Source organism: Puntigrus tetrazona, chromosome 1, assembly GCF_018831695.1.
Source record: "Puntigrus tetrazona isolate hp1 chromosome 1, ASM1883169v1, whole genome shotgun sequence".
NCBI lineage: Eukaryota > Metazoa > Chordata > Actinopteri > Cypriniformes > Cyprinidae > Puntigrus > Puntigrus tetrazona.
This window is the reverse complement of record NC_056699.1, coordinates 7,215,324-7,231,079: the sequence shown is the minus strand read 5'-3', so window position 1 is coordinate 7,231,079 and position 15,756 is coordinate 7,215,324. Positions and strand designations below refer to the sequence as shown.

Sequence of the window (15,756 nt, the reverse complement as noted above, 5' to 3'; positions counted from 1 at the left end):
TATGATACAGATGATTAAACTTGATGACTGATTTATAAAAATGTGAATAATGTTTCACGAAATAAGGCTCTTAGCGCATTTTTAGAAGTTGCATTCCATAGCTATATGATATAGATGCTTCCTATTTTAGTAGATACTATAGCAGGCATCCTGCAATATAATTATCAGTATTACTTTCACTTCTATCTGATTTCTCTTTGCCTAGAGGAAAACTTGGTGGCACAGCTCATCCCACTTGTCTTGCTTACATCATACATGCATACAACGATGTTCAAAAGTTTAGGAGCAGGAAAAAAAAGTATACTTTTATTCATCAAAATTGCATTAAATTGGTCAAAAATGACAGTGAAGTGATTCGTAGTGATTCATGGTTAACTGGTGTCTTCATATTCCTGAGCCGGTTATGCCAGGCTTTCTCTATTACAGATCAATTCAAAACAACCAAGCTGAAACCCCCCAGCATGTAATGCATGTTATTACTCACTCGCTGCTTGGCATACAGTATTTCATTTAATCTGTAAAGTATGTACACAACCTTCATATAAATTCAGGGCAGCATTTATGCTCATGGCAGTGCATGAATCTGACTTCAAGTAGGAGAGAACGGACTCTTAATGATGCTGTCATAGATTATGAATGTCATTAATGCTGGTCAAGCGGAGCGGTACTTGCAGTCACACAGCACTAGAATTTGTTATTTCCAGCCTACTGCATACGATAAGCTGCAGGACAATAAAGGGGATCGCTTTATAATAACTTTCATTAATAAGTCATCAACAAACATTAATGCTTAACAGATCAGTAGTTCATTCACTCATTTATGTGAAATATACGTATGAATCCACGTTTCATGACATTTATATACGTGCAGTAGTTATCTAAATGTCCGTTAATGTCAGTAATGAAAGTTATTATAAAAGTGTTATCCAGTGAAATATTTTACCCATAAACTTTTTATAGGCTTTTTACTCATAAACTTCATGAACTCCATCCCATTCAATACATTAAGCAAACTAAGCAAGTTATTGCATATTACGTGGATCACAATTTATTTTGAATTTATGCTAAATGTAAGCCTAATAAAATGAGCGCTGTAGCTTTTGTCCGAGAATAAATAAGTCTTCCGTGACAAGACAAATAGACTGCTGATTATATGGTTATGTCTCAAATCCTATGAGCTGAACATCTAGAAATGTTAACTTTTAATCATATGTTTGCTTATTGGATCCACACTTTAAGCTATTCTTTTAGTTTTTTTGTTTATTTCACACAGACAATTGAATTAAACTTTTGACCGTCATATGATTTTTATTGTTATTGGTGCTATTTTGTTCATAGGTACGTTCAGACCTTTGATCTGATCATTTTTAAATCATTACAACGTTCACGTATTCAATTCGCGCCTTTTTCAATATCAATGGTAAGTTCAGACGTTCAGTTTGAGCGTTATTCCAAAGTGTTCAAACGATGTATTGAGCAACTTCGCAAATCACAGTCGCATTCGAACGCGAAATCTATCGCCTTTTTAGCATAATGGTAGCGTTAGAATTTTAAATGATTTCAGGAATATTTTTGTTGCATTTATACATTTTGAACGTTCGAATGTAACAATGTGATTCGCCAAACCGTTCAATGCTACGTTTGAACACTCCGTGTCCTTTTTTTTGCATAATAGACTTCTAATCCGATTTTATTTTCCTGTTTTATATGTTCGATTCTCTTTTTATATTATTTTTTTTTTGCGTTGAAATCATCAGATCGCTCGAATGTTTTATTAGAACATTTTCTAAGTCGATTGCGAGTTTAAACAGTTTTAGTTGATAGTTCTGACCTTCACGCCTAGCATTACAAGAGCGCTCGAACCTTGCACGAACAGTGCGGTCACGTTTCATTCCAGCGGTTTTTCGGATTCCGATAGAGAAACGTTTTTTTTTTTTAAGTGATGATACCCTGAAATGCGGTCTAGGTAGGCGGCATGTTAGGTTTTGAGGCACAGCCTGTAAGTGAGCGAAAGAGAGAGAGAGAGAGAGAGAGAGAGAGGAGTTAAGGGGGGAAGGGAGCTGGAGGAAAAGCTCCGCCTCGTCTGAGCCGCTCTGGCTGAGGGAGATCGCAGGGAAGTCGGATGCTTTTTCCCCTGTAGAGAGGGAACACCGCGGAGGTGATTCGCCCCAAACAACATCGAACCACCGGGATTTTAAAAACACACACTTTGGATTCGCCGATTACCGAGAGGCGAGATGAGGGAGAACTTGAGAAAGTAAGTGCAACGCAAACGCGAATAAATGTCGGCTCGCGCGAGTAGAGGACGCCGAGGAGTTTTGCATTCGTCCATCTGCCGTATAGCCGCTGCTTCTCCGCCGTTCCCGTTTTCTTCACAGCTTAGCAGGTGCTTGTTCGGTTTTTCCACGGAGCAGGCACAGCCGAGGATGTCCTCGTCTTAGCGACATGCCCGTTCAGCGCTTGATTTGTTTATTTTTCCAATGCCGAACACATCGATAGTTCCTGATGTTCCTGCTGTGCCCTTCTTGCGGCATGCAAACGGATAAACCTAAGGCGGCGTTCGTATTGTCATGTATGTTTTTGAGCTGCATTTGATTGGAAATCCTTACGTTGATAACGAGGCTTGGCCTTTAAGACTCCTCCATATTCGTGCGCTCCCCATAAGTTAACGTTGTGCCACACAGATGATCACTGTTTTGGTTTTAACCACATACTCACGGCTGCGTTTGTATTCAACCATAACCAAGAGCCACAATTAGAAGTGTCTGCGTGCGTGCGTGTGTGTGTGGGTACCCTGTGCTGTTAAATGCATGCATGCATGTAGGTGGGCATTCCTCCTCCTTGTCCAAACCCACATTACTGCTGTACTTCCGCTCATGCACCGCTTTGAGATGTGCAGGTATGGAGATCTCAGTGGGAAAATTGCCATCAGGCCATTGGCATGCTCTACCGAGACTACCTGAACCTAGAGGGCGCTGCCAGATACTCACTGGGTATCAAAGCCTAAAGAGCTGCCTGTGGTGCCCATAAATTGTGTATGTTAGGGGTTTTCAAACTTTTTGATATCAAATGTTAACCCTTTTTAAAATTTGAAGTCAGGCAGGCCTATATATTATGATACGCGCAGAACTTTATTAAAACCTACCTCTTAGGAAGAAATGATATGCATGAAAAAGACATTTCTTAAATATTATTTATTTGGATACATGCTTCCTTTGGTAATGTACATATATAATTACAATTCAAACGTTTGGGGTTAGTAAACTATACTTAGTAGTTTATTCAGAGATGTTTTAAATTGATCTGAAGTGGCAGGTTTTTTGCATTGTTAAAATGCTGTTCTTTTAAATTTTCTATTATTTTAAAGAATCACAGTTTCCACTTAAGTATTAAGTAGCGTCAGCATATTGAGATGATTTGAATTGAAGACTGGAGAAATGGCTGTTGAAAATTCAGCTTTGCCATCATGGGAATAAATTGCATTTTAATTTAATTTCTTTAAAATGCATTTAATTTTAAAAAGTGTATTTTATTTTACATTTTTTAAACATCCTTAAAATTTAGCATGAGCTTTTTATTAAACAAAAACATCTCGCTAACCGCATTTTTTTGAGTGTATTATAGCCTGTATTGAATTTATGTGGGTTTTTTTTCTATTAATTTTGAAACTTGAGACCAATTTTGGTTTGAATTTAGATTTTGTATAACACTTACTATTTCAAAGCAGGGTATCTGGAATGATTTATTTACTTATTTATTATAACAAAGCTATTATTAAATGCGTGCACATTGCGAGGAAGGAAAGAAACAAACGTTTGTTGTCATAACAAATCTGCATGTAGTTTTTGCTGCTTTCTTTTTAAAGAGGCTGTGAATAGAATATGTATGGCAAAAACAATGCAAGGCGTTTGTGATGCATTCAGAAAGCCATTCACACATGAGTTCACTCTGACAGCATTCACATCTCATGTGTTTCCTTGGGAATAGTTCACCCAAAAATGAAAATTCTGTCATCATTTACTCACCCTCAAGTAGTTTCAAATCTGTACGAATTTCTTTGTTCTGCCGAACACAAAGGAAGATATTTTGAAGAAAGTTTGCAACCAGGCTGTTTTGGGTCACCATTGACTACCATAGTATTTTTTTTTTTTTCCTACCTTGGAAGTCAGTGGTGAACTAAACAGCTTGATTATAAACTTTTTTTTAATGTTCGGAAGAACAAAGAAATTCATACAGATTTAAAATAATGATTAGAATTTTCATTATTGGGTAAACCATTCCTATAAAATTCGCTGACATGACTCCATGGTTGAGTTTAAGAGACGAGAAAGCTTAGTGTGAACAGGCTATATTGTGTAGTAAACCTGTGTGTTACTGTACAGTGCATTTAACCCTGGTAAACTTCTTTTTTTTTTTGATTAATACAATGTGTATTAGTCAAAAACATAGTAAATATTACTCTCAGTATAACAATATGCTTTTTAGAAATATAATTGATATTGTTGCTTCAGATAAATGTTTCACAGGTATTATAGGTTAGCATTATCCCTAACAAAATGGTATTGATATTAATATGGTTAATAATTAATGTTTTTTTTTTTTTTTTTTTTTTTTTTGTGGTCCAGTTGTGAAAGTGATTCTGTGCCGTAATGTTTGCATTTCAAAGACACTGATGTTTTTTGCAACCCTTTTTTAAAATCCTTTCATACTTTCATTTTGACCTCTTTGACTCCTCTTTTTTTTTAAATTATTATTATTTCTTCTGAAAAACAATGCTTGGAAGCTCACTTTCATCTCATTTTTGTTGACGGTTAGAACCCCAGACTGTGTTTCTTCCTGCTAAAAACACTGTAGGGTCTGAGTATAATTTATTAGTTTTGAAGTTTCTCAACCTTATTAGAATTCTGCAGAGCTGCTTGGCTGGCTTAAACCCAAAATCACAAAAACATCCCGGCCCATAGCAACACTTCAAAACAAGGCATCTCAGTAGTGTAAATTGCATTTCCACTAATGGATTCATTTAGAGCCCTTGTAACAAAACAGGCGCTGTTGTGAATGTACAAATCTAAACTCTCTTCTTTTACAATTCAAGCAAAGACGACCCATTACAATAACTCAGATCTTAGAACTTCTCCCGTGGTCAGAAGTAGGATCTAAACAATGGGCATCAAACCATTTATACATGAAAAATATCAGATAAAGTGATTACAAGTTGCAAGTTTTTGGCAGAGATGAGCTTTTTACTCTTTAATTCCATCAGTTTTAAATGTTTTCAGTCAATGCCAAATGCACATGCAGCTTGTTTAGTTTTGGCATGTTGCCTATTCAGTCTTCTTTACCCAAGAGATCTTAAACTTTAAACTTGGCTTAATGGTGACAGAATGTTTGTTTAAAGAAAATCCTATGCGTTATATTGCTGGAAAAACACATTACAGCTTGTGTCCCTTTTCATCTATATATCCCTATATATATATATATATATATATATATATATATATCTCAGTATATAATTTTTTCTTAGTTAAAGGCATCATTCAAAAATGAAAGATCTGTCATTTCTCACCTTAATGTAGTTCCAAACCCGTGGGACTTTTTTTTTTTTTTTTTTTTTTTTTTTTTTTTTTTTCCTCCATAGAACATGAAAAGGATGTTTTTGAAGAGAATTGTTCATTATTTTCAATGTAATGAAAGTGAAATAGAAATGTAGACTGCAACGTCACTAAACAGCATAATTGTATGCTAGAAATGGTACATTTATGCTGCTTATTATTGTTATTTTTATTATTATTATGTTTTTTTGCATAACGACCCCATTTCTCATTTACTTTCATTGTACTGAAAATAATGGCCAGGCAAGAGTATTCTTTTAAATTCACATCCTGATCACCACAAAATAATGCAAGTAATAACATGAGGATAAGTAAATGACCGATTGTCCACTTTTAAGTGTACCATTCTTTTAAAGGAGAGATGTTGTCATCGACAGCATGTCTAACCATTTGTTAGTATGCTTTTAGCCATTGTCATGATGGATTTATTAAATGTGTTGAAGAATATAACTTGGCTGTTCTTGAGTTTGAAGACTGCTCAGATTTATTGCGTAACATAAAACTCAAGGCCTTGTCTTAATCTGTATTACCCTAAATGTATGACACTGTATGTAGCACTAAATATGACTCAAACACGTTTATGGATGTTATATAGCCGTTTGGTATTTATTATGTTTTTGGGTTGTTTTTTCAGGCAGAGGTACCGTTTATTGTATTTCATGATGTTTTTGCTTTCAGTCACCAGACCCAAACAACATGTTGGGACCACCCAAAGATGGCAGAACTGTACCAGTCATTGGGTAAGCCTGATTCTGATCTGATGCGCATGTAGTACAGCTGGACATTGCAAAAATAAGAATGAATATACTATTAATATTCAGCAACGTTCTTATCCAAAGCTTCCTGTGCCTTTTTTTTTTTTTTATTGCGCATTGAAATGTTTTAGTAATTATTCAGCGAGGATTCATTAAATTCAGTAAAGAGACCTTTATATTATTTCTGTTTCAAAGAAACCTCGTTCTTTTGAATGTTTTTGTTCTGTTCATCAAAGAATCCTGAAACATTAAATATAATCAACAACCAAATCTTTCAGCTCAGCATCACAGAAAAAAAAAAATCGTTTTGAATGCGTTAGAATGGAAAACAGCTAATGATATTTCACAATATTACAATTTTTGCTGTGCATAAGAGACTGTTCAATACCATTTTAAAACCGATTCTTACCATGAACATTTGAATTGTAGTGTATATTGAACGTTTTCATGTTTACCCTCGGCAACAGTGTCTGTAAAATAATGGTTGAGGGAAAATCACACGTTTATACATAAATATATTGGTATGTAAATAAATCAACTTAAAAATGAAAAGGCTGAACCGTATTTCCCATCTTTTAATAAGAAGTCACACACTTTTGCGGTATTTGAATCTATGTGGTAGTGTAATTGCCCTTGAATAAAATGTCAGATTGTTAGACGGAACATTTCTGATCAATGACTTTAAAATGGAGAAACTAATTGGACGAATCTAGCTGCTGCCTGTTTTTCAGAACCCAACAAATAAGATCAAAATTAGAAATTGTCAAATGCAGAGATGAGAGGTTTGACGGTGACAGCAATGAACTGCTGCATGATCAGTTTGCTAAAATTAACATTTGTCACTAAACAGCGGATCTCAACAACGTACGGTTCTCGGCGTACAGGACGGCGATGAAGCTCAGACGAATGCAGAAAGCTCTCTGCCGTAAGTCCGCGAAATGTCCTCTTTTGCAATCACACGGCAAAGATAGTAAGCTAAAATATTCCTCCTTTTGTCTAAAACCAAAAAGCACTAACACAACTTTTGCTTTTTTTGCGCGCAGTGGATCTTCTGGGCATGTCCGCAGCCTGCGAGGCCTTTGAGCAGCACAACCTGAAACAGAACGAGCAATTCATGGACATCATGCAAGTGATCAACTGTCTGACCAGCATCTACGACCGTCTCGAGCAGCAGCACAGCAGCCTGGTTAACGTGCCTCTGTGTGTGGACATGTGTCTCAACTGGCTGCTCAACGTTTATGATACGTACGTTCAACTTTTTTTGCAAATTGTTTGCGCGTTTAGAACGTGTAGAAGCGTTAAAGCGATGGCTCAAATTGAGACGCGTCATCGTTTACTCTCCCCTCATGTCATTCCAAATCACGGCATGCTGTGTTCTTCGGAAAGTGCAAAGAGAAATTTTGAAGAATGTCCCTGTTGCATTGCATCAGAAAAAGCTTACGATTGAACGAAGGTCATGTGGGTTTGCAACCACATGAGAGTGAGTAAATGATAACAGAATTTTAAATCTGGGGTGAACTAATCCATTAAATCTATGAACATATGAGTCAGAGAGTATCAGTTGGAGTTGAACTCGGTTCTCAGCGTGTTTCTTGGTAGGATCACACTGAGCCATAAATCATGCAGTGTTTGTACACGGAGGTGGTAGATTCCACAGAAGACCCCCGTCTGTCCCCCAGAGTAAACTGAGAAAAAAAAACATCGGAGGTCTTTTCATTCCACGTCTGCTTTTTATTTAGATTGTGATGCAGAGCGACGTTATTTAAAGATGATTGGGAGGTGACATGGTGTCTGTGGTCCTTAAGCGCTCTTAAATACGGTTGGATTGAATATAAAGCCTTTAGTCTTAAATGGTTAGTTAAGTTCGGGGCCGAAAATGTGATTTGAAACGTTAAATCAAGGCCTTCTGAAATTGAACAAAGGCAAAATGCGTCGCTATTCTGCAGGCTTATGGTTTCAGGGTAGCTTTCCATCAAAAAATACAGTGCATTTATGCTACCGTTGATGAATTATGACTGTTTACTTTTTTTGTGTTTAAATTGAAAGATGTTGAAGATGGTTGTAGGAGTGCTTCCCTCTGGGCCACCCCATCACAGAAAGGAAAGACTAAAACAATATTTAACACATTTATAGTATATAGATTTTACTAGTGTCTAAGCAACAATCTGTTTGTTTGTTTGTTTTTTTAAGCACATAATTATCATATCTTCAAAATACAACCTATTAAATCGACCTCTAATGATATATTAGTACATAAACCGTCTAATAAAGATTAAGTAAAACTTGTTTTAAATATTTTTAATGTTTCGCTGATGTAAACTCATTAAAGTTTCCAACCAGTCCCAACCGGTTGAATTATATAAAAGAGATGCCCTTGAAATTAAGGATTTGTCCTGTGTGGACATACAATATATAATTGTATTAATTTGTTTTTATGCAAAATAGGACTTAAAATGCGTCTTAAATTTAACCTTAAATATAACCTAAACTTATACCCTGGTTGCACAAAACTAATTCTAAAGAATGACTTTGTTTTCAAAAGTAACAGTACAGTATATTTTACCAACTTATGCTGCAGAAACATTGAAAGTGTTTTGTTCCTGATCTTGACTCTTTATCTGCAAAAAAAAAGAGAAAATGACGGTCGTGCTTTAGTCATTTGTCACCTTGTTATTTTATTTTTTTGCCGCAGAGGACGAGCCGGAAAGATCCGTACCCTATCCTTCAAAACAGGAATAATCTGTTTGTGCAAAGCTCACCTTGAAGATAAGTACAGATGTAAGTTTTTCTGCTTATCTTATGTGCTTCCTCCTTTCTGTTCTGTCTCTAAGCCTTAATAAGAGCCGAGATATTCGCTTGGTTTATGGAACTGTACTGCTAGCGGTTTACGGCTCTCTCAGGTGTTTTTAGTGTCTTGTAGTATGTTGTCATTGTTTGCTTGTTAATAGCACTGCTGTAAACACAGTTGTAAAGCTTTGGAGTTTGCTCGCTTAGAGTTTATAGGACACAGTATAGTGCAACAGCTGTTTAGAAATGGATGTTTACCCGCCTAGTAACCGCATAGCTAGCATGTACATTAATAACAAATGTTTTTATACACTTCAGAGCGATTAATATAAGCAGAACTGCCCCGATGGTGAAAACCTAGAAAAGAAAAACACGCAACCGTTTAAAAATGCTTTGAATCTGCCAAGGCTGCATATGTCAAATACAGTAAAAATATTGTGAAATACTATTAGAATTAAAAATTACTATTTTAATGTATTTAAATGTAATTTATCCTGTGATGATACAGCTGATTTTAAGCAGCCATTACTCCAGGCTTTAGGGTCTCACACACACACACACACACACACAAATATGTGACCTGGACCACAAAAACTGTCATAAGTAGCCCAGGTATATTTGTAGCATATGCGTGTATATATATATACGTCAGTAACATTTTTTGTAAATGTTTAATTTAATATACTTAAGACACTACATAGGAAAGTATTGGTAGCATTTTTGCGAAAAAGTTTACTTGATGTGTGACCCTGGACATTGAAAAGACAAAAAAACCATTTTGTGTCTGTTACCGGTCTTCCTCACTTCTTCCTGTACTCTCTAGTTTTATTCAGAGAGGTGGCCAGTGCCACAGGCTTCTGTGACCAGCGGCGCCTCGGCCTCCTCCTGCACGACGCCATTCAGATCCCCAGGCAGCTGGGTGAGGTGGCTTCTTTCGGCGGGAGCAATATCGAGCCCAGCGTGCGCAGCTGCTTTCAGTTTGTGAGTAACCACCGTCTTCATTCATGATCAGATTAAGTTAAAACGGCCATGTAGAATATGCATTTTTCTGCGTTTTTATTTTCTTTTGCTCCGATATGAAGGCCAATAACAAACCAGAACTAGAGGCTTCAGTCTTCCTGGACTGGATGCGTTTAGAACCTCAGTCGATGGTTTGGCTTCCTGTCCTTCACCGTGTGGCGGCCGCTGAGACAGCAAAGCACCAGGCTAAATGCAACATTTGTAAGGAATGTCCTATTATTGGCTTCAGGTATGGACCTTTTCTTTAGTGCTATTATTCAGAATGACTGATTCGGCCTCAGGTGCTTTAAAAGTATCAGCATTTTTTTTTGTGCATTATTAAGCATTGCACCAAACTTCAAGGCAGACTTTGAAAAAGAATAGCTTTGCCTGTTTTGAGCCTCGGAAAGCTGCAGTGTATATTTTCTACTTTTATTGCTGGGAGAGCACAGTACTGCTTGTACTTTCGTTTTTTTTTTTTTTTTTCTCATATATTTTCATATATTTCACTTTGAATTCAGCATGGTATCAGTGTGACCCTATTTACTTACAAATCAATATTTTAGATTTTTTATTTATTTTTTGGCTGTTTAACACATTATTATTTTTTTAATCCATTATATTTCCAGCAAATAAGGTGAAAGATAAAGATAAAATGCTTGCATGATATTCTAACTAATATTAATGCACCTGTGCTTGATGTTGTGTCATGCTGCAAAATTGTTCTTCTGTTGTTGTTTATGCACAAAAATACATTATATCATCTTATTTTAATCTCTACATAGGTTCATGACGGTATTCATATTTTTCTGTGTTGGGTCAGGACTTCTAATGCAAAATCTGCATCTTGTGCATATGTAAAAAATGTCTAAAAGATGGCATAACCCAGTGAGAAATAATATGGGACATGACTTTGTATGTTTTATCCATTGGGTTTTCATTGAAACAGGGGTTTTAGATTGTGACGTAATTTTTTTCTCCATGTGCCTCTGGTTATATAAGTAGAAAAGAAAAGTTGCTGGGGAGATTAAGAGATTTATTTGATTTAAAAATGATAGAAAAATGCTGAAGTAATACAGTAGGAATTTAAGAAAACTGTCAATAATGGCATCCTCATGTTATTGTAAAACAACGTGACTTAATTTTAAAAGTATGAGGTTATTAACATTTATAATAAATGAATAGTCTAGATATGTTAATCAGGGTGGAATTTATTTGGTCAAAAATTCAGTAGAACGATGATTTCGTGATAATATTTTTCTGGAATAAATATAAAGTTCAAAAAGCTGCATTTTTTTAAAGTAATTGTTTAAAAAATATAATAATTATAAATAAATATAGTTATTTGTAATGTACATTTAATGCATGTGGTGCATCAATCTTTGCTGAATACAAGTAATGATTTCTTATAGAAAAAAAGTGTAAAACGCTCTGTTGTGAGCGTGTGATTACAGGGAACAGCTCCACCTGGAGGATCAAAATGTAATGGTTTCTGGGAAATAATCTGGTGTGCATGTCCCTTCGGATCCAGGATGTTTTGAATGTTTTTGGCAATGACTTTAACTCCAGATTTCACTGTTTGTGTCTGGTCTTTACAGGTACCGAAGTTTAAAGCACTTTAACTATGATATCTGCCAAAGCTGCTTCTTTTCTGGCAGAGTGGCTAAAGGTCACAAGATGCAGTACCCTATGGTTGAATATTGCACACCGGTAGGTTTTTTTGCTGTTTGGAAGTTTAGTATCTAGCAATGGGTTTACACAGTCAAAGTGTTTTAAAATGTAGACTTTTTGTGTTCTTTTACTTCAGACGACGTCAGGAGAGGATGTGAGAGACTTTGCCAAGGTGTTAAAGAACAAGTTCAGGACAAAGCGCTATTTTGCCAAGCATCCTCGCATGGGTTACCTACCCGTCCAAACCATCCTTGAGGGAGACAACATGGAGACGTGAGACTCATGCTTCTTTTATGTCTTCATTTCTTTGTTTGTTACCATCAGCTACTGACTAATTAGACACACGAGATCTGATAGGACCACTTTTTTTCTCTATTATTATGAAAAGCATTTATTATTATGCATCACACTGTGACTCCAGATGTTATCAAGAGAGCAGCATTAATGTGGCAACCGTATTTTAAACAATGAATAGTTAATAAAGAAGTGTTTGGACTGATTTAGGATCATACTAGTTAGTATTATTTATATACTATTATATAATTCATTATCATTTCTGTTTATTTTTTAAAGGTTATAATATTTCTATTTACTTTATTTTAGCTTTATTTCAGTTATTAAATATTTTGGTAACATTACAGTTACACCTATTAGTTGCATATTTTTAGAATATTAGCCATCTATTAGCCATCCCTAATCCTACACAGTACCTAAACTTAACTACTACCTTACTAACTATTAATAAACAGCAAATTAATAATTTATTGAGGAAAAAGTCGTAGGTAATATTTAACAAGTGTTACTTATTCTAAAGTGTTGCCAATGTTTTTTTTGATTAGTTTTTTTTGTTTTTGTTAATAATGACACTGACACAGTTCTTGATTATATTTATAGCAAGAACTATTATTAGAAAACCCATCAAAGTCCTGGAAATGAATACTTAAGTTTTACACACAGTAATAGAATCATGGCTCATCCTTTTGAAATCCGCTCAAAATTAAAAGGAAAAAAGGAAAAAATGAATTCACCTACATTTCGGCTGCTAAAGTTCTCAGTCCAAAAAATGCCATAAAATGTTCAATTCTTGGTGGAAAGATTTAATCTTTTGAATACTAACAGGAAGAAAATGCAGCATTTCGTCTGACACGCTCTAAATAAAACAGTTTAACCTAGTAGCAAACAAGACAAATAAAAATGACTCTGAGCACTTGCTAGCCTTAAAATGCAGCTGCAAGAGTTTTGCCTGTTTTTTTCCTCTGCTTTACTGTGTGCATTGATCATTACTCGTGTTCACAGTAGGAGTATTTATGCTGTGGAATTATTTTTTCCCCCTGTAGAGGAGCAGCTGCAAATGTGTGCAGTCTGTCAAAGTAATCTCAAAGCTGTGCTAAATGCATACACGCGTTATTCTTCCAGCATTAACTTTTTTTTCTCTTTTTTTTCATTTTTCATTTCAATCCTAACACACAACCGGCAACGTTGACTCGAACTGTTTCTCAACAAACAGATTTTGCGAGAGATTTGATTGTCATGCGTATGTTATTGGCCACTAAAAATGCTGCTAGGATGTTAACTGTGTCATATCAGTGGGTTTGTGTGTTTGGTGCTTCTTAACGATCATGTCATTTATCATGCTTTCAATGCATCTACTTGTCCTGTCCATCATTACATCTTTTTTTGTCTTGCAGTCCTGTTACACTGATCAACTTCTGGCCTGTTGACCATCCGTGAGTACATCCACACACCGACACGCTCACGCACATCCATAGCAGGCTGCTTACTGGATGACGTAATGCAAGCCGCGTCACTGAAGAACCTTCAGGATTTTCACATCACACTTACAATGCCATCTTTAGTCCTAATTGAACATCAGAAATAATTGAACGTCAAAAAAGTTTAAGTGCGGAATAAATCAGTATTGAGCTTCTACAATTCTTTTAGTTCCTATTGGAAGGTACTACATCCACATATACGTGGATATCAGTGCTGTGTCTATTGTTCTATTGGTCAGCATATTTCAGAAAATCATATAGCGATATGGCATATAGTCTTCTGCTTTTCTATATGAAATTATACACTGGTCTCCATGAAACACTCATCTTCCATTGTCAAAACTGTGAGATCTTTTGGAATGTGTCCATCACATGGCTTCCACCATTCATCTGCTAGACTAACATGTTACTGTGGTGTAGGTACTCTTTTAAAAAGAGTTATTATGTCAAATCACTGGGTGTGAGCTGCACTGTAACATACACTACAGTTCAAAAGTTTGGCGTCAGTGAAGAAATTGGTGCTTTATTTAGCAAAGTGACAGAAAGGGCATTCAGAATGTTACTAATTATTTTAGTTTGAAAGAAATTCTGATCTTTAAACTTTGGATTCATCAGAGAATTCTTAAAGTCATGGTTTCAATAGTTTTTAACATTTTAATGAGAAGAAGAGAAGAAATTTTTCCAGAGCATTAAGCATTAAAGCAATAGTTCACACAAAAATGAAAATTAAGGCATATTTTACTCGTACCCGAGCCATTCTAGGTGTATATGACTTTTTCTTCTTTCAGATGAACGCAGTCGGAGTTAAAAAAAAAAAAAGATCCTGTCTCTTCCAAACTTGGTAATGCTAGTAGATGGCGGCCATTATTGTGAAACTCTGTAAATCTGTTATTTATGTTATAATTTGAAAACTAGAAATATATTTGTTACAAAAACCCATTGATCTGCTTCAGAGGACATGTGATAACCCCCCAAAGGCGTATAGATTAGTTTCACGATGGATAAATCGATTTACAGAGCTTCAGAATAACGGCCACTATCTACGAGCATTACCATAAATGGACTGGAGTAATGATGCTGAAAAATCAGCATTGTCATCACATAATATATTACATGTCAAAAAATTAAATAGGAAAACCATTATTTTGTTTCACAATTTTGCTGTTTTTACTGAGTTTTTCAGATAGCTACTGAATTGTCTGTACTGTATGTATTTATCAGCAAATAAATGCACCTTGTGAGCCTAAGAGACGTCTTTCAGAAACATTAATAAAATAAGACCCTAAACTCTTGAACATTATATTGTGTGTTCGCCTATATCCAGCTTCAAATATTGGAAAAAATATTTGCTCAAATTGATCTGAATCAAGTTGCAATAAACAATACAATGCAATATTGGAGTAACCGTGCTGTTTAGCAACTGTTTAATTAGTATAGTAGTTAAATAAAACATTCTTGCTCTCTAATATAATGTTGATATATTTAGTTCGTCCGTGTTTTTTTTGACCTTTGCTCTTCTGTCACTGGTAGGCCGGCATCTTCCCCTCAACTCTCCCATGACGACACCCACTCACGCATAGAGCATTACGCTAGCAGGTCAGTCTTTTTAAAGCATGGTTATTTTGGTGTTACTATGTAACTGTAACTTGCATTGCATTAGATCTGGGTAATGTGATGGCGTATACTGTACAAACATGACCTACAGTAGAAGTGAAGGATTTGTACCATGATTAATTCATTTTAAAAGGTTTGGGGTTTATATTTTAACCTTACAAATGGTAACAGAATGAATATGACTGCTGCTTGTCGTGTTTAATAACACGCAAAATGCATGTAAGTTGGTGCCTTACCGATGTGAACGAATGCAACTGCACGAGCCGTTCATGAATGAATACAGAATGATATTGTGTTTTCACAGGCTAGCTGAAATGGAGAACCGAAATGGCTCGTATGTGAATGACAATGTATCGCCCAATGAAAGCATGTGAGCTTGCAACTCTTTCACACTCTACTGTTCATAATATCACACCGTAAATGAATCTAATAGTGTGTGTAGATCCTACAATTGACCTACTTACACCTTGCGTACTTCTAACTGCTTGTAGTTGCCTAAAACATTTCCTTTTGAACTTAAAAATGGGCATATGTGTCTGTGAAGGTGCT

The 15,756-nt window shown here is 35.7% G+C and overlaps 1 protein-coding gene across 13 annotated transcripts in view; it reads left to right on the top strand.

Annotated features, from left to right (window-relative positions):
• Positions 1-15,756, top strand: part of dmd (dystrophin) — a 91,826-nt gene that overhangs the window by 64,750 nt on the left and 11,320 nt on the right. For 7 of the 13 annotated variants that reach the window (XR_006250549.1, XM_043236006.1, XM_043236041.1 and 4 more), the window contains 11 exons: positions 6,288-6,349; positions 7,215-7,289; positions 7,408-7,609; positions 9,057-9,142; positions 9,975-10,132; positions 10,234-10,400; positions 11,749-11,860; positions 11,958-12,094; positions 13,510-13,548; positions 15,124-15,189; positions 15,512-15,577. Coding sequence is in view for 11 of the 13 variants with exons in the window: in XM_043236006.1 (XP_043091941.1) it covers positions 6,288-6,349; positions 7,215-7,289; positions 7,408-7,609; positions 9,057-9,142; positions 9,975-10,132; positions 10,234-10,400; positions 11,749-11,860; positions 11,958-12,094; positions 13,510-13,548; positions 15,124-15,189; positions 15,512-15,577 (1,170 nt within the window). In the remaining 2 variants the exon portion in view is untranslated. The other 6 variants (XM_043236011.1, XM_043236031.1, XM_043236054.1 and 3 more) reach the window with 5 other exon arrangements.